Here is a 20,746-nt window from a genome sequence, read left to right as displayed (position 1 = left end):
AGTGTAAACAGTAATTAGAGAAATAACGGTGAAAATAGTATGTAAAAAGACTTTGGTGAGATAGAAAAGAGTGTGAAAATACACTGGAACTTTTAGAATTGCACCGGAAATGAATAGATTCGTTTCTGTCGTGAAATGACTGGGTTCTACCCTTTTTATAGAGCCTCTGGTAGCTTTTCATTGTGAAAAGCACCTCTGCACAGTGTCTTTCCAGCTCGGTTTGAACTCTGGTCGTTAGATCGTGGTCATTCGCGATTCAACGATCCAGATCAATCCTGGAGTGACTGTTGGGATATTTAAAACCCCGTCCCCCCGGTAACCGTTAGATTGTCACCGATCGCCAATCTACGGTTCGGATCATACCCGATCGCCTCTTGAGTGTTGGGAAGTGACTCCTCATGATCAAGATCGCAATCGATTGATCTGACGACCCAAATCTCACCCGACCGGGCACTAACCGTTGGAGTGCACTAGGCCCGCTGGGCCAATCGTTGGGCCCCAACTAAAGGCCTAACCAAGTGCAAAGTGCGCCTAAAAAAGTGCAACTAGTGCCCTACAGCACAGTGTCTTTCCAGTTCGGTTTGAACTCTGGTCGTTAGATTGTGGCCATTCGCGATTCAACGATCAAGATCAATCCTGTAGTGATTGTCCGTAACTGTTAGATCGCGACCGATCACCAATCTATAGTTCGGATCATACCCGATCGCCTCTTGAGCGCTGGGAAGTGACTCCTCACGACCAAGATCGCAAACAATTGATCCGATGACCTAGATCTCACCCGACCGGGCACTAGCCGTTGGAGTGCACTAGGCCCGCTGGGCTAATCACTGGGCCCAAACCAAAGGCCTAACCAAGTGCAAATTGCGCCTACAAAAGTGCAACTAGCACCCTACAGCTCACGCCGCGCGTGCGTGCATGTTGCCCCGTCCCGCGGTTCAACCCAAAGGCTAATACCCATTGTGCAACTAAACAAGAGAAAGGAGTGGGTAAAGTAGTATATACTCATCTCCAACTTTTCTCACAAGCAATGTGGGACTATCTTTTCAATACACTTCTACACTATTTCCAAAAGCAAAAGCAAAAAGCAACTTTTCCAACGAAGGCTTTTTCTTTTTCCAAAACAACTTTATGAAAACATTTTTCAGAACTTGTTTTGACCATAAAACAAATGATTTCAAAAAAGAACTCTAACATGTTGTAGAAATAGAGATCAAATAGGGACTGATCTATGGCTTACTCGAACCCAAAATGAAGTAAGTCGAACCCAAGTTAGTTACTCAAACCCAAAACTAGTTATTTGAACCCAAGTTGGTTACTCGACTCCAAATTGGTGCATCTCGAACCCAAAATTTGTCTACTATTAAAATTTTCAAAATTGAAATGAAATTTGTAAAAACATATTGCACTTATCGTTTTGACAAGAATCCTTTGTATCGTTGATGATGGAGGAAGGAAGGTTGAGTCGTGCCATATGGTCACTCCCCTTAATAATAGTATTCGCCCCCCTATGGTGCAGCTAGGATCTGTGAATCGACGCTCTAAGATAAAACAGCCTAAACAGGCTCCAGTCCGCGTGCACTCGCTAATTGGTCCACTTCGAATCACCTTGAATTGTGCTCATATACGGAGCAGAATGGAGGAGGAGGATGGAGAAAACAGGAGGGAAATCCCTAGAGTATTAATTATCTAGAATGACATAGATGCAAATCTTTTGATGTAAATCTCTAAACTCCTCTGTAATTTTCATGTGGAAGAGGGCTGCCTTCTCCCTCTTTTATAGAAAGAAATATGACTGTTGGAGGAATAAACACACATTAAAGAAATAAAATGTTTCTCTCAACAATCAGTTTTGTGACTGTTGGAGGAATAAACACTCATTTAAGGGAGAAAACGTTTCTCTCCCAAACATCACTTTTGTGACTGTTGGAGGATATGAAACGGTTCACATTAATGGTTGTAATAACAAAAAAATGTGTGGGAAAATAAAAAACGGTTTAGGAATTAATGAAAAAACTCAAAACTGTTTTTACCAAAAAGTTATTTTTTATAAACCCAAACCATTGTGCGCACGCGCGTGTGTTTATATGAGCTTGGGTTTATGTAAAACCGGTTCACCCAACAAATTCCAATGCCCCCTAAAAGGCACAAGCCTTTCTTTCACTCCACTTCTTATAAGAAGGTGAAACTTTCTTGAAAGTTCTAGTGTGGGACTAAACATTCTTGTATTGGAGTTGAAACCCACTCCAGACACCCTAGGTATTGGGTTAGTCACACTAAATGACAAAGGACAAGAGCTTTGAAAACAAGAGGGAGATTTCAATTTTGAATCTTCCCCTTGAATTTAAAGTTAAAAAAGAAGTAACTTTTGACGTTAAAATTTCTACCAAAGCTAAATAAAAAATTTCACCGAAATTTCTAAAATTTATAAAATTTCGACCAAATTTTGGTAAATTTCAGCGTTGTCGGTTTCGGAACGTTTCTGTCCTCCCGAAATTTAAAACCTTGGTTGTACATAGACTTCACAAAAATGATCCGGACATGCGGGTACACCTGGCCCACCTGTAATTTACAGGTCCGGGTCAATAAATTAGCGACCCGTTGAAATTTATTGACCCAGCCCAGTCTCGTCAAAACTTGGCCGGGTCGGGTGGACCCGCGGGTGCCCGTAGAAACCATCGAGATTTTATATGGTTTAAGCCCTTGTAGTCCTGTATTTTCCAGAAATAGGTTGTGCCCCAAAAATATTGTAAATAGGTTGTGCCCCCACGTAAATAGGTTTGATGGAATAGAATCTTAGTTCAAAATGTGTGTAGTTGTGGTGGTTCAAATTCTAATGCAAGCCCATCTATCCGTTCTATGTTTACTTACATTGTTTGCCCTAGTGTCAGTCAAGATTAGATTTGTTAGGATCTCAATTCAGCATTGTATTTGTTTGCCATTTTCCTCTCTTGATTCTGTGTTAATTTCCCTAGGATGTGAACATACTCTGATGATCTGTGTTTGATTCAAATCAGCAATATTCTAGCTTTAATGTGTGTTTTTTCTGCAGTTATGTTCTAGATTGGGTTGTTTATTCTTTGATAGAGTTGGATTTTGCCTAGATCTGTTGAAATGCCTTGCCAGAATGCTATGATCAATTGACTATAATTTTCCCCTCCTTGATTAGGGCTTCTTATTATTTCATGTGGGTTTCTCGTCTAAAGTAGCTTTTATTTAATAATTTATCAGTATTGTTCCTGATCTGTGGGAAATAGATTTGATTCGCAGAAAGCTAGGTTTTTTTTTACTAATTTTCTTTGATTGTAGCTGAAGAAGTGTGTGATTGTTGTGATTGGTTTTCCTGGATTTCTATTAGGGTTGTATGTCTTGATATTTGTTCTAGGTGTTTGAGATAATCATCATCGTGTTTGAGATTGTGATAATCGTTGCTCTTCTTCTTGTGTTCTGTCACTAGAGGAAATGCCACAAACATATATGCTAGATTGCTGTGTAAATTAACAAATATTGTTATGATGTTAAATCAGAGAAATGCTAGGTTTTGAAGAGCTTGAAAACATTCAAAATGATTGTGATCCACCTATGAAATAATGTTTCTGTATTTTAATTTTATTCTGAAATTTATTTTTCAATCCTTTTTTGTTTGTTTGACATGTTCTGAGGTTTCTGTGTTCTTCCATGGTTTGTGTGGGTTCTGTTGCCATTGATTTGTGTTCCTCATATGATCCGGCTATAGTATGCATTTATAACGCCAAGACCCCTTGATTGAGAGTGTATAAAATATTTCTGTGGATTCATACGATTTGTGTGGATTCTCTTGACCACTGACAAGAAAAAAAATGCCAGTGGTGTAAAAATATGACACTCACATTCTATTACTGATGCATGACTAGTAAGAGAATGTCAGTGGTATAAAAATAGGACTCACATTCTATGATTTTAAGGCGAACGCACCACGCCAGGACCAGGTGCCCATGGGGTGGAGGCATCTCTCCCCCTCATTTTTAAGTGGTATAAAACAGGACTCTCCTTCTCTCCCTCTATATCTTGATCCATCCTATTAAAACCCATTGCCACTACTCCCAATCAGCCCAAACATCTAGGGATGAATAATTATCTATATGTGTTATCCCATTTTAATAAACAAAAACAAGTTTCTTCAATATGGGAGCAGAAAGGACCCAATCCTGGTTCATGCATCCTATCAATATTTCTTCTATCAAAACTATGGTTCCAAATTCGAGGTCATGCTCGGACTGTCCCAAAGAGAGAGTGACTGAAATCTTGGTTCTTCAGAATTTGTTTCAGCTTGGTCTGGCTTGCTATGCCCACTCCAATATATGCATTGACCTGCGATTACTTTCAATACTAATTCTAGAGTCTGCACCTTCACCTAGTAGAAATATTTTCCCAAATTGATCTGAGATTTTGCCTACAAATGTTTTCTATAGAAATATTGGGTGTTTTCTGTGCTTACTACCAGGTGGTGTGCGCGCCTCCCACCTATCATCAAGCATCTTGGCGCCACTTTCGGAATGTGGATGCAAATCACCGATGCCTCCAAGCAATGGCGAAAGGCTGGCTGCCTCATTAGTCACTCGCGGCCGAAAATAGTCACCCAGGCTACTTGGCTGCCCACCCCAAGCAGAGACCCTTGGCTATCAAACCAGCACCATGAGTACAACCAAGCCGACCATTCAAAGAGAAGAACCCCACGGACGGTCAAACCTCCTGACATGTGTGATGTCGGGACTTATAAAGTCACAGAAAACACCTCTCCAATGGAAGTGTGCTCAGGCAGTGAGTGTCCAGGCCAAGCATGGCCAAATGGATCGCATGAAGGAAGAAGCACCTTAGGCTGGAGGTCAGGCAAGATAAGGGAATTTCCTAGTGAAGCACCAAACAGATCCCTTCCCTACTTAAATTTGGAGTTAAACCTTCAGCTTTGCTCTGAATGAAATACAATATTTGTTTTTATTCTCAAATTTATCTTTTTAATTTTGATAAGCTTTATCTGGATCAGGGACAAAGTTTATCAAGATTCATTTTGATATATTGCAAAGAGAAATGTAGTAAGCATGTCTTAAGAATGGGTCAGTTTGTTAGAATGATATTAAACCTATATTGTTTGTTACTCTTACTACTTGAATTTAGAGTTAAGTTTTATTCATAATCGAGTTCATTCTAACTTATTCACTGTTTTCTATTGTTTGATGTTTTCCTTGGATCGGTGGACCAGTCTTATCACTTTAGCTTTTGATTGAGCTACAATTTTCGCTTAATTCGTTCTTTATTTCGTTTATATTTTTAATTTTGATATTTTTTTCCTGGAGTAGGGGCAACGGATATCAAAATTCATTAAATTTTGTTTCATTGCAAAGAGAAGTAGTAGGCACCTAAAAACATAGTGTGGAAAAGTTAAGCAGTGGATAGTGCCATGACAGATATATGCAAACTGCTTATATGAGAACTCCAAAGCATCTGGATCAATTCTTGTGTCAGTAGTTGTTTCAGAAGAATGCTATTGTGCATGGATTTTTGAAACAAAGGAGCTCTGAGTGGAATTCACTATTCTTGTATGATGGAGTTCAATGATGGTTTCCTATCAGAAGAGCATCAAGAACTACTTAAGTCTGTGTCGGAGAGTGTGGATCCAATGGCTGTTTCACCATTGGAAGTTTCCACGTCCCCAAGGTCCCCTAAGACACATCACGGCAAGCAGGGATCCAACAGAGGGAGTCCGGCCAAGCATGATAGGCATTCACATTCTGGACGCGATGGCCGTCCCAAAAAAGGTAATATGAGGCATTCCTTCTGTACTTTGAATCACATGTAAAAAGTTCGAAAAACATAAGATGGTTAACTTCATCCCTGCATGTCCTTCAATTGGGTCTGTATACCTGCATCATTTTTAGAAGAAAGAAACACTCATTTTTTTCACCAAATCACCTCAGCTATATGGAAATGGCACCGCCTTCCTTGTAAGTTGTAACAACCCATTCCTTGGGAACATGAAAAACTATATGTGTAGAAAGGATGTTTCTATAATTATTAGATAGGAATATTATGCACTACACCATATCACTTTAAGTCCCAGAGTTTAAAATTTTGGACTAAGATGGTAAAACTAAGTTGACTTGGGTGAGTCAATCAGTGACACAGTCAATTTTTTATTAACTAGGTGAGTCAATGAATTTTTTTTAATTTACGCGGTAGGGAAAATGTGGAATCAAACAAGAACTCCTCCTCGGTAAAACTGAGTCAGCTCGGGTGATTCAATGATCTACTAAGTTTTTAAGCTTTGGTAACTTGCCTAGTCCGTAGTTGATCCCCATACTTTTTTCCACCCATGTAACGAGTTCGATTTTTGTTTCCGATCCAATCCGTTACATACTTTTCACCAAATATGTGATTGTTCCTTTCCTTCCATATATTCCTTATGATAGCCATATGGAAGTAGTTTCCACAAAGCCTGTCCTGTATCGCCAAAAACACCTCCCGTCCTATTCAATAAAACCCTTCTGACAGTTCTTGGGAGAACCCAAGCAACTGCAAAAGATTTTAATGCTCCCATCCAAATCTGGAAAGTGAACGGACAATGTAGATGGAGGTGATCCAGGGTTTCTTCCACTAGGGGAGATCCTGAGAAACTGGAGCGCGGTTATATGGGAGAAGAAGGTTCTCCCGAAATGGAAAGCTCCTCTGGAGGGATGGATGAAGCTGAATTTTGATGGTAGCTCTGTAGGCAACCCAGGAAGGGCCGCCATTGGCGGTTTATTACGAGATGCAAAAGGAAGGGTTATCATGTCATACTCAGGCCTGGCGGGAATCTGTGACGCAAATGAGGCCGAGGTAAGGGCACTACACTTCGGTATCAAATGGAAGAAAAACAATATGTCCGAACCACTAATCATTGAAGGGGACTCTTCAAACACAATAGCATGGGCCACGGCGAATTCAAAAGGTCCTTGGAGGCTTCAAAACTATATTGCGGAAATACGAGATTTGGCCGTGTTATGCGTCCTATAATTGAGCATCGAAAGCGGTCAGCGAGCGAAGCGGCGGATAGATTAGCAAAAGAGGGGGGTATTGTTGGATACGATGGCCATTCAAACCCAATCTGTGAATGTGGGGAATGGCAATGGTTAATCTATTACTATGTATCTGTTGAAGAGTGAGGAGAAGAAGAAGATAGGAGAAAAGAGTTGTGAGTGGGAGCTCCCCCTCACTAATGTATTTATATGAATGGAGAAAATACAAAAAGACTACTATGCCCTTAAGGCTAACACATCTACTTCTAACAGTATCTTTGCCTTAAACTAATGTAGGTGTGTCGGGATACATCCCCGCACCCATTTTCGGGGACAGCTTGTCCCCCTCCTGTACCTCTTTCGATAGTAGTAAAAGTCAATTTTTAAAAAAAATCCTGTTTCTTGCAAATCAGCTATAAAAAAGATTGCCATAAGTCCTGCTCAAACTTTTTCAACACTTTTGCACCTTTCGTGGTGCAATCTTTCCTGTATATGTATAACTATTTGTTGGTATCAGGTATCTGTTTATTGTGCTTCTGTTCTTCATTTTGCTTTTCAGTCCATTATATTTTTCAGCCCCATGGGGGCTTAATTCAGTCACGCTCACTTTAAAGCCCACAAAGTCAAGTATGATGGGTAATATATAGTTGGGTGAAGAGGAAATGGTACATTAAAATAGTTCATTATGACCCCATTGACAAAAATGTGTGTATATTTCTACAGTCAAGTTCTTTCTGTTCTTTAGCCCGACCGACCCAGAACATATCCTTTCATCATGTTCTTTGTATCTTTTTTTATATGTGCTTTTTTTATTGGATATTCTATTAAATAATTTGTTTGCACTTTAATGTGGTTGCAATGCTCTTTCCAACTCTGTTAATTAGTTGAAAAAATCTGAACAGGTGGCTCAGGCGGAAAAGGTACATGGGGAGGATTACTTGATACAGGAAATGATTGTATTCTTGACCCTAATGATCCGAACTATGATAGCAATGAGGTATCCAATTAATTTTACAGAGCCCTGGACCACCTTTTCACTCTCTTTCTGTAATAGGATGGATTTATTATGTTTCTTCTTCGTCTCTTTCCTTTTTCGCTTTTCTTATGCCTATATTTTTTTACAGTTTTCTAGTTACGAGTTCTTATTTAGACAATAAAACATAGATGTAATGCATGACACTTTTGAGACATGCCCAATACACTGAGCTTATCATAGTTCCTAGCTGTGCTTGATTTCTGTGCAACCAATGCCTGGAACTTCTACAAATTCTGTAAATAGAGTAACTTGTCTTTCTGGAACTGGCCAGATACCTGAAACTTTTGTATGTGCATACATATAATCACTAATAATTCTAGTTCCTAGTGTATCCAATTTCTCATTCATAACTTCACCGTTCTTGCAGGAAAACTTACAGTTAAATGCTAGCAAATCACCAGGAGCTTTGGAGGACGACAAAAAGAAGGTTACTGTGGTCGTGGAAGAATACTTTGCAACTGATGATGTCATCTCTACCGCAAATGAATTAAGAGATCTAGGCTCTCCAGGCCATGCTTACTATTTTGTCAAAAATTGCCTCCTCGAGGTTATTGTATTTTTATTTTCTATATTTCCTTGTAATCCTTTTGGAGACTTTCTCGGTCTTCCCTGTTTTAATATAGTTGACTTACCATTTTTTTTTTAAAAAAAAGAAGCTTTAGATTTTGGTATCTTCCATTCTATGTTGCATCGGGTAAGGGTGTCGAAATTCGACATGGATATTGAGTGTCGGATTCGACAAACCTCAAAAAGAAAGATGGATTCACCAAAATATTTTAATCAATTCTCAAATTTTAATAGGTTAAGTAAATACAATGTCTTATGTGCATGTAAATAACTTGCTATTAGGATGGATAAAACTCAAAACATACAGTAATTGTGAAGTGATTTAGAAGTGTTGTGGTGAATCCTGAGGTATTGGAATCCGACACGTCCTCTGTTTTTGGTTGTCTACTAAAGCATATGTTTTCTCATTTCAAGGAGTGCTTACTTAACCAAACAGATTGAGTTAGGGATAGTTTTATTTCTCAGTGTGAACTCTCTTGAGGTGATTAATTATAAAATTTTAAGCTGTTGATGCTTATCTAGTATTCATTTAAAATTTTAAATAACCAAGTAGAGTTGCAGTTTTAGTGGAGAAACCTTCTCTTAACTTCTGTTTCCTTGTATATGTGGGGCCCTTATAATCAATGCTCCATAAATTTAGGCTACTGGGATTCGCAACCCCATATTTATATTTTGATAATGGGATGAACTCCATTCTTTTCTGTTTTGATTGGCTTCTGTGAGCTCTTTGGGAATTGTGATAACTAATAAAAGTCGAGCAATTCTTTTCTGTTTTGATTGGCTTCCAAGAGCTTTTTTGGGAATTGTAATAACTAATAAAAGACAAGCTGGTTAAATGATAAATGCAAAGGTAAGTTTGTCCCATTGTCAAAACATGGTAGTGCCAATATCAATAGCCTAAATTTATAATCTCTTATATCTCATTGCTCAGACAAGGAGCCAACATTGTTCCAATGCTCATAATTTATAATACTTAATACAAAATCCTTCTTAAGAAACATTATTCATTGTACCTAATGATTGGTGTTCAAAGTACATTTTGTATGTATGAACAAAAAATTTCTTTAGTTTCCTCATTGGAATTCGTTACAGTGGTTACAACAGCTATGGTCCTACGGAGTCTAACGTGATTGTGGCAGCGGCACCAATCACAAATGCAGTCAAGTCAAGACAACAGTGATATCAGACTCCCTCCTAGCAAGCTGTAGGAGGTCACAAGGTTTTCTTCTTGCCATGTAGACAGTTATAAAAGCTAGTGTACCAGAAACGTAGGTAGAACAAAGACAGAGTTGAGGGAAGTGCCACATGGTTAGATGTCGGTAGTATGGAGAACACATATCCGAGAATTAATACTCTATAATACCTTACATAAAATACAACCACCAACAACATTAATTATTACTGTATTAGAGAGAGAGAGAGATGTAAAAAAAGGAAATTTTTATACCCCAACCTGTTTATTCCTTCCCTTTCCTTTCTAATAGCCTATTACACCCGTTGTATTTGTTTCTCAAACGTTTTCATGCATTTTTCATTATGCTTTCCACACGTTTTTCATGAATAGCTAATAGTTTTAAATTTTAAAGCCTTTGAGGTTTTCCTGGTCGACATAAGAGACATTAGTCTCTTGTTTGATACGTTAAAAACTCCTCTCCTCCACATATCTCATCCTCTCTTCTCTTAACACATGAATAGCGTATGAGCTCTTTCTTCTATTCTCTTTCCTTGATATTTCCACGACCAAGCTTGTGTGTACCGGCTTTAGTTTTCTAATTTCAAGCCTTTTCAAAGTTTTTCTGCTTAGGCAAAGTTGATGGCATCAATCGTATTCCTCCGGTCCAAGATGGTCCCAACAATGGTGGAGATCAATTTGTCAAGTTAAGGTGCCCCCTACTATCTTAGATCATTTTCGTTTTCTTATTTTCGTCGAAGAAAAATGTCACATCGTTGAAATATAAATGAAGGGGGGTGCTGAAATATAAATGACCAAGTAACACCAACTCTAACAGCTTAAGCTTTTGGAGAAATTGGTTGTTTCACACATCTAAGGCACACTTTTGAGAAGAAAAAAAGTGATAATGTCCACGTATATTAGTTCACTTTTTAGAACTGAGATGAAGAGTAATGGGTTTGTGATCAGTGATAGCAATATTCTTGAAGTAAGCAAAGGAGAGAGAAAAGTTTTGGATCATGAACTCTTATGATACAAGAGTATGCTCTAGAGCCTGTTTTTTATGTTTAACCCAATATAGGGAAACACCGATAGATTCAATACATAAAAGGACTGCCCAATTGTCGTTGATACACTGGTTAAACTCCCCAACTTTTGGAGTCTTTGGAGCCAAACCCCGTTTTTCCATGAGAAATTATGGTGATATTATTGGCAAATTTATTCATAAAGGAACACATTACTAAATTTTTATAATGTAGAAATAGAGCCAAAAGTTTTTTAAAAAAGGGTATTAAAGGTATTCAATAATTATAAAGAAATTTGCATATACTTAATAGCTGTAGAGAAATTTACCTGTATAAGATATTTAATAACTATTCTTAAGCGGCTTCTGTTGGATCAAATATCAAGGGTGGTACCGCTTTCACTGTAGGCACCGTATAAAAACTCAATTAATTTTATATACTAATTTCCGCGCAACCAGTTTTTGTACTAGGATGAACTCACTTTGTTTTACATTCTCTGATTAGTTGTTAAGAGCTTCTTTGGAATTTGTAATGGCCTTTGAGAACTGGTTAAAACATGTAAAACAAGGCAAGTTTGTCCTGTTATCAAAACATGGGCGCCCAGATATTAGTTTGCTTAATTTTTTAGGGTAAATATGGAACAAAAGTCTAAAAATGTAAGGTATTAAACAGCTATGAAGAACTTTACATCTATAAGGGATCTAATAGCTACAGAGACTCAAGAAAAACAAGTTCCATAAGGCTCTGTTTGGATTGCAAGAAAAACATTTCTAATGGAAATTCTTTTCTTTGGTAAATTTCTTCTTTCCATGATTTACAGGGAAATAATATGTTTATGCTTAATTTAAAGGGATATTATCGTACTCTGAAGGCCCCTCTAAGTAAAAATTGAATAGGATTGGTTCAAGTCATTTTTTTTTTCATGTGTTAAAAAGTTTAATTATTTAGAAATGTTTTTTTTCCTTTCCAAACTTTTCCAGAAAATTCCTACAATCCAAATAGGACGTAAGTATCTTCCATTCATATCGATTTGGGTCTTTCCACACCGTATTTAGATCTACCCCGTCTTCGATTCAGAATCACCAACAAATCCTTACTCTTGAATACAATGGGATTTCACACTTGGTGAATCTTTCACTCGACCTCCACTAATTAACACCATAGGAATGCATATGGGTAAGAAATGTGATGGCTCTAAGAAGTTACATTTTAATGGTTTAAAGAAGCTTTGCATTTATAAGGTTTTAAATTATCTGACGACCATCCAAAAGTTTTCCCATTGTATATGTAGTATCGGGGATTTGCTAGGCAATTTCCTCCGAAGCCATTTTGCGGCTCACTTTTGCAGGAGGATAATCACCCACCTTTAGTTGATAAAATAAATAAGACAAAATCTGCTAGAAAGTGAGCCTATGTAGCTGCTCTCTCCTACAAAAGTGTGAGATTTACTAGGCAATTAATCGGAAAGCCATTTCGCGGCTCACTTTTGCAGGAGATTAACAGATGAATAAAATGAAAAAGACAGAATCCGCTAAAAAAGAGAGAATATGTGGCCGTTCTCTCCTACAAAAGTGAGCCGTGAATTGGCTTTCCACGAAATTGCCTAGCAAATCCCATAGTTTAAATAGAAATAAGGTACAAATAAACTTAGGGCCCATTTGGATACCTCATATTTTGTATTTGGTTTTGGAATTGAGTTTTGAATACAAAATGAATAGATCTGCTAGCTCATGTTGAGAGAGAGAGAGAGAGAGAGAGAGAGAGAGAGAGAGGGAAGGGGTACTTCCCAGTAGAGGGGAGAGGTTGAGGAGCAAAGAGGGTAAAGGAAACTGCCAAATCTGTGGATCTCCAATTATTTATTTCCACAGCATATCTGGAAATCTGATTTTTTTCACTGTCAGTCGCTGATTTGGAAATCCAGGGATTTGATCCGGATCCAAATCACGACGCAAAAAAGGGCTGCAAATGTGAGAAATCGAAATCAAACTCTTCTCGGCATCCAAACGGGATATTTACATGTTAAGAAAAGCTCAACCGTTGATTTATTTTTTCCCGCGATCTTTTGTCTTGATTTCACATGTGTCTCCATAAGAGGGTTAGATTTGTCCATTTTACAACAACAAGAGGGTTAGGATCATCTTCTCAAGAAAATTTTTGGGACACCACCTAGCTATGACAGAGACCAATAAATAAAGAAAAGGTTTTCCATGCACTAGGAGGCAATTACAATAAACATCACTAAAAGTCATCCCTCCCATTGTCTAGAGCGACTAAAGTTTTTGTTACACTAAAGCCAAGTCTGGCAACCATGATATTTTTTTCATGATAAATTAGTTTCCCCAAGTGGTGTGAAAGGTGTAATATGTGGGGGTGGCAATGAGGTGGTCCGGAAATTGCATTCCCCGCCCTGCCCCGCGCACTGCGGGGGGGGGGGGGGGGGGGGGGGGGAATTGTCTGCCTCCATCCCGGCCCTGTTATGATAACATTTTCTACCTTTGTTTTTTAGGACAATGATAAGTCGACCCCCATATACCTTAAATCAACTCACATGCCCCTAACATTTTAGGTTAAAAGGGGTCGATTTAAGATATATGGGGGTTGATTTATCACTCCCCCCTTTTTAATCTAATCAAATAAGAGGAATGATAGATGCAAGGGCCCTCTCTATGCAAGGGCAGGAGAAGGGCCCTTGAATAGATCCACGTCATATTTAAAGTCGGTTGAGAAACTGAATTCGTTTGCACTTAATGACGTGATCTATTCAAGGCCTTCTCCGGCCCTTGCATAAAGAGGGCCCTTCCATCTATCATTCCTCATCAAATAATTATTAAACGATAATTTCTACTTTTTCTAGAGAAAATGACTAAAAAAAAGGGCTTTGATATGACAATGACCTGTCAATAGGGGGGGACTTGCAAATAACCAATCTAAAGTGATGGTGACTGGTTTGCATGGGTTTAAGACAAAAATACCCTCATTTTTAAAATGCCTCTCTCTCTCTCTCTCTCTCTCTCATGGGATGATCCCAACCATCAATTAGAGGGCCACAATGCCTCTCTCTCTCTCATTCATGGGCATCCCAACAGTCCATTAGAGGGCCACAATGCCCCCTCTCTCTCTCTCGTGGGATGATCCCAACCGTCCATTAGAGGGCCCAATGCCCCCCTCTCTCTCTCATGGGATGATCCCAACCGTCCATTAAAGGGCCACAATGCCCCCCTCTCTCATGAGATGATCCCCACCATCCATTAGAGTACCACAATGCCCCTCTCTCTCTCATGGGACGATCCCAACCGTCCATTAGAGGGCCCCAATGCCCCCCTCTCTCTCTCATGGGATGATCCCAACCGTCCATTAAAGGGCCATAATGCCCCCCTCTCTCTCATGGGATGATCCCAACCGTCCATTAGATGGCCACAATGCCTCTCTCTCTCATGGGATGATCCCAACCGTCCATTAGAGGGCCACAATGCCCTCTTTCTCTCATGAGATGATCACAACTGTCCCTTAGAAGGCCACAATGCCCCGCAGGTCCGTGCACTTCTCTCCGGTAGCCTCTGATTTTGAGCGAACCACCTCTCACAGGTTGGTAGTCTCTCCCTCTCAGTTGTTTAAACCCCTAATTTTTTTAGAAATCTATGGTTTGAAGCCCTAAAGTTTGGTTTAAACTCCTAATTTTTCCTAAAATTTTCACAGATTATTGGTTTAAACCACCAAGTTTGATTTAGAAATTCAGTTTAGAAAATCCTATATTTTTCCAAATCAGTTGAGAAAACCCAATATTTTGGAAAATCAGTTTAGAAAACCCTATATTTTTCCAAATCAGCTGAGAAAACCGTATATTTTGGAAAATCAGTTTAGAAAACCCTATAATTTTTCCAAATCAGTTTAGACTCAAACCAATAAGTTAGGATTGGTACTCTCTCTCTTTCAGTTTGGAAAATCAGCAACTAAAACCCTAATTTTTTTTAGAAATCTATGGTTTAAAGCCCTAAAGTTTGGTTTAAAACCCTATGTTTTTTAGAAATATGTGGTTTAAAGCCCTAAAGTTTTGTTTGAACACCTAATTTCTTAGAAATGTATAGTTTAGAACCCTAAAGTTTGGTTTAAACCCCTAATTGCTTCCATTTTTTTTTCACAAATTATGTGTTTAAACCCCCAAAGTTTGGTTTAAACTAATAATTTGTTAGAAATCATTAGTTTAAAATTGAGAAAATGAGTTTAGGAAACCCTATATTTTCCCAAATCAGTTGAGAAAACCCTATATTTTCGAAATCAGCCCCTAAGTTTTGAAAAACAATGGTTTCAACCAATATTTGATAGAAATATTTTGTTAAAACCCCTATTCAGTTTAGAGAACCCCTAATTTTTGGGAACTGTATGGTTTAAACCAATAATTCTCACACATTATTAGTTTAAACCCTTAAATGTTGAATAATAAATGGTTTAAACCAATAATATTTGAAAAATCATTGGCTTGAATCCCTTCTATTTCGAAAAACAGCTTGAATCCCTTCTATTTGGAAAACAACCCTTAAGTTTTGGAAAAATGATGGTTTAAACTAATATTTCTTATAAATCATTGGTTAAAACCTCTATTTTTTAGAAAATCAGTTGAGAAAATCCGTAATTTTTTGAAAATATATGGTTTAAACCAATAATTTCTCACACCTTATTGGTTTAAACCCCTAAATCTTGAATAATAAATTGTTTAAATCAATAATTTATGACAAACCATTTGTTTAAACCCCTTCTATTTCGGAAATCAGCTCCTAAGTTTTGAAAAACAATGGTTTAAACCAATATTTGATATAAATCATTGGTTTAAACTCCTAAATCTTGAAAAATTAATGGTTTAAACCAATAATTTATGAGAAATCATTGGTTTAAACCCCTAATATTTGAGAAATCAGTTGGTTTAAATCAGTTGTTAACATTTTTTCATCACATTCTGTCTTAACAGGTCCAAATCTGATTTATTGGATTTGATTCCATCTTTTCCACCTAGTGATCATCTCATCAAACCATGGTAATGTCTCCGTTATTCTTTTAAGCCTTGTATTTTTTAAAATATTGTATATATCTAATAATGGTTTGTTTTGCAGGCGTCTTATGCTACGTCGAGATGCTGCCCCTCTAAGTTTCACTACTGCTTCAGGTCCCTTGAGTTGAGGAAAGCACATACTGATATGTTAGAGAGCAGCACATTTGGGGCATTGCTTAATTTAGAAGGTCTGAAATTGCACAAGATAATAGTGACCGTCCTCGTGCGATCTTGGATACCGAAGTCGAGGACATTTAAAATATGTGGCATATTAGTCCCCTTTGAGGTCAGGGATTTAGCATTGGCATTGAGCCTAAGCCTTTATAGGGGATATAATACGGGTAGATTGGCATTCGACAGAGGAGGTCGAAGGTTGGAGGTTTTCCGGTACTTGGGCGAGATTTGGTGAGATTGCAGATGTTATCAGGGCAGAGTCCAGATCGGATGAAATTGCATCAGTAGGCAACAGTGAGACATGTGTTGCTGCTCTTGTGCTGCTCTGTGCTTTTTGCCCGGGCTGACCCTGTGGATCACAGGACGAAATCCTGCATCTTCCCCTACTTAAGAGCAGAGACAGTGGGGAGAATTGCTTGGGCATACCCCGTCTACGACTTCCTGGTAGAGTCATTGGATTCATATTCCAAGAACGGGAAGACGGGATATATCACCGGATGCGCTATTGTGCTACAGGTAAAGAGTACATATATTATATACATGATTACTCTTTTGTTAGTTTGGTTTTTTGTTCTCTAAAGACTGACTGTCTATCTTCATTCCAGGTGTGGCTCTTTGAGCATACTACCTTCAGCTCCAGATGCACATCCACGCCTATTAAAGTGGATCACAAAGATCGAAACACGGAGGAGTAACCAGGCAGCCCTTATCAGACAGATCCGTGATGGGTGGGCACCTTTAGCCATCTGTTGGTTTGGACAATACTAGGATTTTTTTTTTGGATGGTTGTTGGATCTTTTTGGGCTGTACTAGCTTTATAATTCTATAGTTGCTATATGATGGTTGGATCCCTTGGATGTATTAGGCTTATCTCTTGTGCTTTGACCCTAGATTATTCTTGAGAGACTTTAGGCTTTTCATTTGTATATCTTTTTCTTGTGAGAGTGAGTGTGCTTCATTCATGGAGAGAAATATAGAGAGAGTAAATAATTTTCTTAGGCGCAAATTCAAGCCTGTAGATTATAGGTTATAAAACAGTAAAATTTCTCAAAAAACATATCTAGACATAATGCTAGGCCATTCCCATATAACTTCATAATCTTCAGATGAATCCTCACTAGTTGAATTGCTCAGTTGACGACTCGGACTTCATGAAGAAATCTAACATTGAAACTGTATTGGGTGCAAAAACAGGTCACCTACATGAAAAATTCAACACGCCAGCCAGTTGTTTAAATGTTTCACTTGATTTTATGCATGGTCTTGAGAACCTTCAAAATACGCGCTGGCCCAATTTCGTTTAGGAATCTCCAATATCCATTTTTCTGCGCTTTTACTCATGCTTTTAATACTCTCCATCACATCCTTAAAAGCATCTTCCCTTAGGGAATATGCAGCATTCATAAAAAGTTTCCAGAGATCTTCACTCTTAAATTTTTCATGGAAGTTGGCACTGAGGTGGTGGATGCAATAGAAATGGTGCGACCCTGGCAGAGCCTCCGCTACGGCTATAGGCAACCCCTTCATCCGGTCAAACCCAATCGTGATGACATCTTGTCCTGCTGAAATGAAATTCTGACGGAACAAATGCAGGAACCATACCCAGCTATCATACGTCTCGGCCTCGACTACTTCAAGTGGCAACGGGAATATCATATAAGATGATCTGAGATCAAGGTCTTCGTCATCTCGAATATCATATAAGATGATCTGAGATAGGTCAAAAATATATCGACACTTTATAGATAGAGAAACGTCACTTCGATTGGTCCCAATTTTGCTATGAATTAGATTGTCAAAATCTCTAAATTTGTTCCCCGACCCACAATAAGAGGCAACTTCTTCCCGCCGACGTATTCAAATGATACCACATCCTTTAGAATGCCGTCGACATGTAAGACAAAAGAAGCCCTTCGTTCCTCTCTCCTGTAAAGACAAAATTAAAAATTGATTAGAAGTTGTTTAAATCAATTTAAACGTGCTAAAAATGAAAAGAGAGCAGAATGGAAAGGGAACTACATACCTTTCCATGGAATGGAGGTTAGTATTGGTGCAATGCAATGGAATGGTGGTTTAAACCAGTGATTTTTTTAACAATTACGGGCTTTCTCAACTGATTTCTCAAACTTCAGTGTTTAAAACAACTGATTTCTCACAAATTATTGGTTTAAACCATTATTTTTTTCAAACTTTTGAGATTTAAACCGATAATGTGTAACAATTTATAGGTTTAAACATTGATTTCTCAAAAATAAGAGGTTATCTTAACTGATTTCAGAAATATTATGTCTTTAAACATATAATTTCTAACCAATTATTGGTTTAAACTATTGACCTTTCAAAGTTTAAGGGTTTTCTCAATTGATTTTCTAAATACTGAGGGTTTGACCAATGATTTCTTAACAATTATTGGTTTAAACCATTGATTTTCAAAACTTTACGGGTTTAAACCAATAATTTCTGAGAAACTAATGGTTTAAACCATTGATCGTTCAAAACTTACAACTGATTTTTGATATATTACGGGTTTTAATCAATGATTTCTCAGAAATATTGGTTTAAACCATTATTTTTCAAAACTTAGGGGTTTAAACCATTAATGTTTAAGAAATTATTGATTTAAACCATTGATCTTTGAAACAATAGGGGATTTCTCAACTGATTTTGAAAATATTAGTGGTTTAAACATATAATATCTCACAAATTATTGGTTTAAACCATTGATTTTTCAAACTTTAGTGGTTTAAACCAATACTGTGTGAGAAATTATTTGTATAAACAATTGATCTTTAAAAGATTATGAGTTTTCTTAACTGGTTTGTTATATATTACGGGTTTAACCTAATGAATTCTAAAAAATAATTGCTTTAAACCATTTATTTCTCAAACTTCAGGGGTTTAACCAAATAATGGGTTTGAAACTATAGGTTTTAAACCATTGATTTTTAAAAAATTAGGGGTTTCCTCAAGTGGTTTCATAAATATTAGGGATTTAAACCAATGATCTCTCACAATTTAAGTGTTTCAACCAATAATGTATGTGAACTTATAAGTTTAAACCATTGATTTGTGAAAATTTAGGTCTTTATCAACTGATTTACAAAATACTTAGGGTTTAAACCAATAATTTGTTATCAATTGTTTGTCTAAACCATTAATTTTTAAAAAATTAGGGGTTTTCTCAACTGATGTTGGGGTTTAAACCAGATATTTCTCCAAAAGTATTCGTTTAAAATACTAATAGTTCAAAAATTAGTGGTTTAAATCAATAATTTTTGACAAACTGTAAGTTTAGACCATGAAGTTTTAAGACATTAATGCTCTGTTTGGTTGCCGGGTTTTTTTTTTCCTGGGAGTTATGTGGGAGAAAAAAATACCCTGGGAGATAGATGGGAAAAAAAAGTCCTAGAAGTATCCTGGTAAAATAAAAACCCATGTTTAGTTGACCGGATTATGGTGGGAAAAAAAAAACCTTTGTTTGGTTGCTTGAACTGTTGGGTAGAAATTTTTTTTCTTCTCAAGCTTATTTTTGGTTCCTGAGTTTATTTTTGTTCCTGGGGTTATCTTGGGATGGGATGAAAAGGCAATCATTACAAAAGTGGGATTAAAAAATTCACCCCACAAGTAATCATTACAAGAGTGGGATTAAAATAAACCTAGTGCTAAAAGGCAACCAAACATGGGATGGGACCAAAATTTAACTAACTCTCCCACATAACTCCCAGGAACAAAAAAAACCCGGCAACCAAACAGAGCATAAGGGTTTTCTCATCTGATTTTAAAAATATTAGTGGTTTAAAAATATGATATCTCACAAATGAGTAGTTTAAACAATTGATTTTTCAAAATTTAGGGGTAGAAACCAATAATGTGTCAGAAATTATTTGTATAAACCATTGATCTTTAAAAGATTAGGACTTTTTTGAACTAATTTGTTATATATTACGGGTTTAACCCAATGAATTCTCAAAAATTATTGCTTCAAACCATTTATTTCTCAAACTTTAGGGGTTTAAACCAATAATGGGTTAAAAACTATAGGTTTTAAACCATTGATTTTTTAAAAATTAGGGGTTTTCTCAAGTGGTTTCAGAAATATTAGAACCAATGATTTCTCACAATTTAAGTGTTTCAACCAATAATGCATGTGAACTTATAAGTTTAAACCATTTGTGAAATTTAGGTCTTTATCAACTGATTTACAAAATACTTAGGGTTTAAACTAATAATTTGTTATCAACTATTTGTCTAAACGATTAATTTTTAAAAAATTAGAGGTTTTCTCAACTAATTTTGGGGTTTAAACCAGATATTTCTCCCAAAGTATTGGTTTAAGCCATTAATAATTCAAAACTTAATGATTTAAATCAATAATTTCTGACAAACTGTAGGTTTAAACCATGAATGTTTCAAAAATTAGATATTTTCCAACTGATTTTCTAAAAATATGTTGTGTAAACCAATGATTGTTCACAGATTATTGGTTTAAACCATTGATATTCCAAAATTTAGGTGTTTAAATCAATAATGTCTGAGAAATTATTAGTTTAAACCATACATTTTTCAATAATGTGTTCCCAATAACTTAAGGAGAACAATAACTGAAAAAAATTAGGGGTTTTCCAGAATTTATGGGAACAGTAACTGAAAAAAGAAGAAGGAGAAAGTGACAGTGAGAGGGGTACCAACCTGAGAAGTGAG

At 37.1% G+C, this 20,746-nt stretch overlaps 1 protein-coding gene across 1 annotated transcript; it reads left to right on the top strand.

Annotated features, from left to right (window-relative positions):
- Positions 1 to 1,649: 1,649 nt before the first annotated feature.
- LOC143882855 (MA3 DOMAIN-CONTAINING TRANSLATION REGULATORY FACTOR 3-like) lies at positions 1,650 to 8,710 on the top strand. The gene is made up of 3 exons (XM_077386252.1): positions 1,650 to 5,792; positions 7,931 to 8,025; positions 8,432 to 8,710. Exons 1-3 carry the CDS (start codon positions 5,576 to 5,578, stop codon positions 8,708 to 8,710), a joined length of 591 nt encoding a protein of 196 aa, XP_077242367.1. The 5' UTR covers positions 1,650 to 5,575.
- Positions 8,711 to 20,746: the final 12,036 nt, after the last annotated feature.

The sequence above is a fragment of the Tasmannia lanceolata genome, unplaced genomic scaffold, assembly GCF_043159265.1.
Source record: "Tasmannia lanceolata isolate RefF3 unplaced genomic scaffold, GAP_Taslan_0.1 ptg000008l, whole genome shotgun sequence".
Taxonomy (NCBI): Eukaryota; Viridiplantae; Streptophyta; class Magnoliopsida; order Canellales; family Winteraceae; genus Tasmannia; species Tasmannia lanceolata.
The sequence above is the reverse complement of the archived record's forward strand: the minus strand, read 5'-3'. Positions and strand labels throughout refer to the sequence as shown.

What these genes read in the sequence shown, in the direction of transcription:
- LOC143882855 (XM_077386252.1), top strand. Translation starts at nt 5,576, where the DNA reads ATGATGGAGTTCAATGATGGTTTCCTATCAGAAGAGCATCAAGAACTA. An exon ending in CGATGGCCGTCCCAAAAAAG is followed by an intron (nt 5,793 to 7,930) that starts GTAATATGAGGC and finishes AAATCTGAACAG; the next exon opens with GTGGCTCAGGCGGAAAAGGT. An exon ending in CGAACTATGATAGCAATGAG is followed by an intron (nt 8,026 to 8,431) that starts GTATCCAATTAA and finishes CCGTTCTTGCAG; the next exon opens with GAAAACTTACAGTTAAATGC.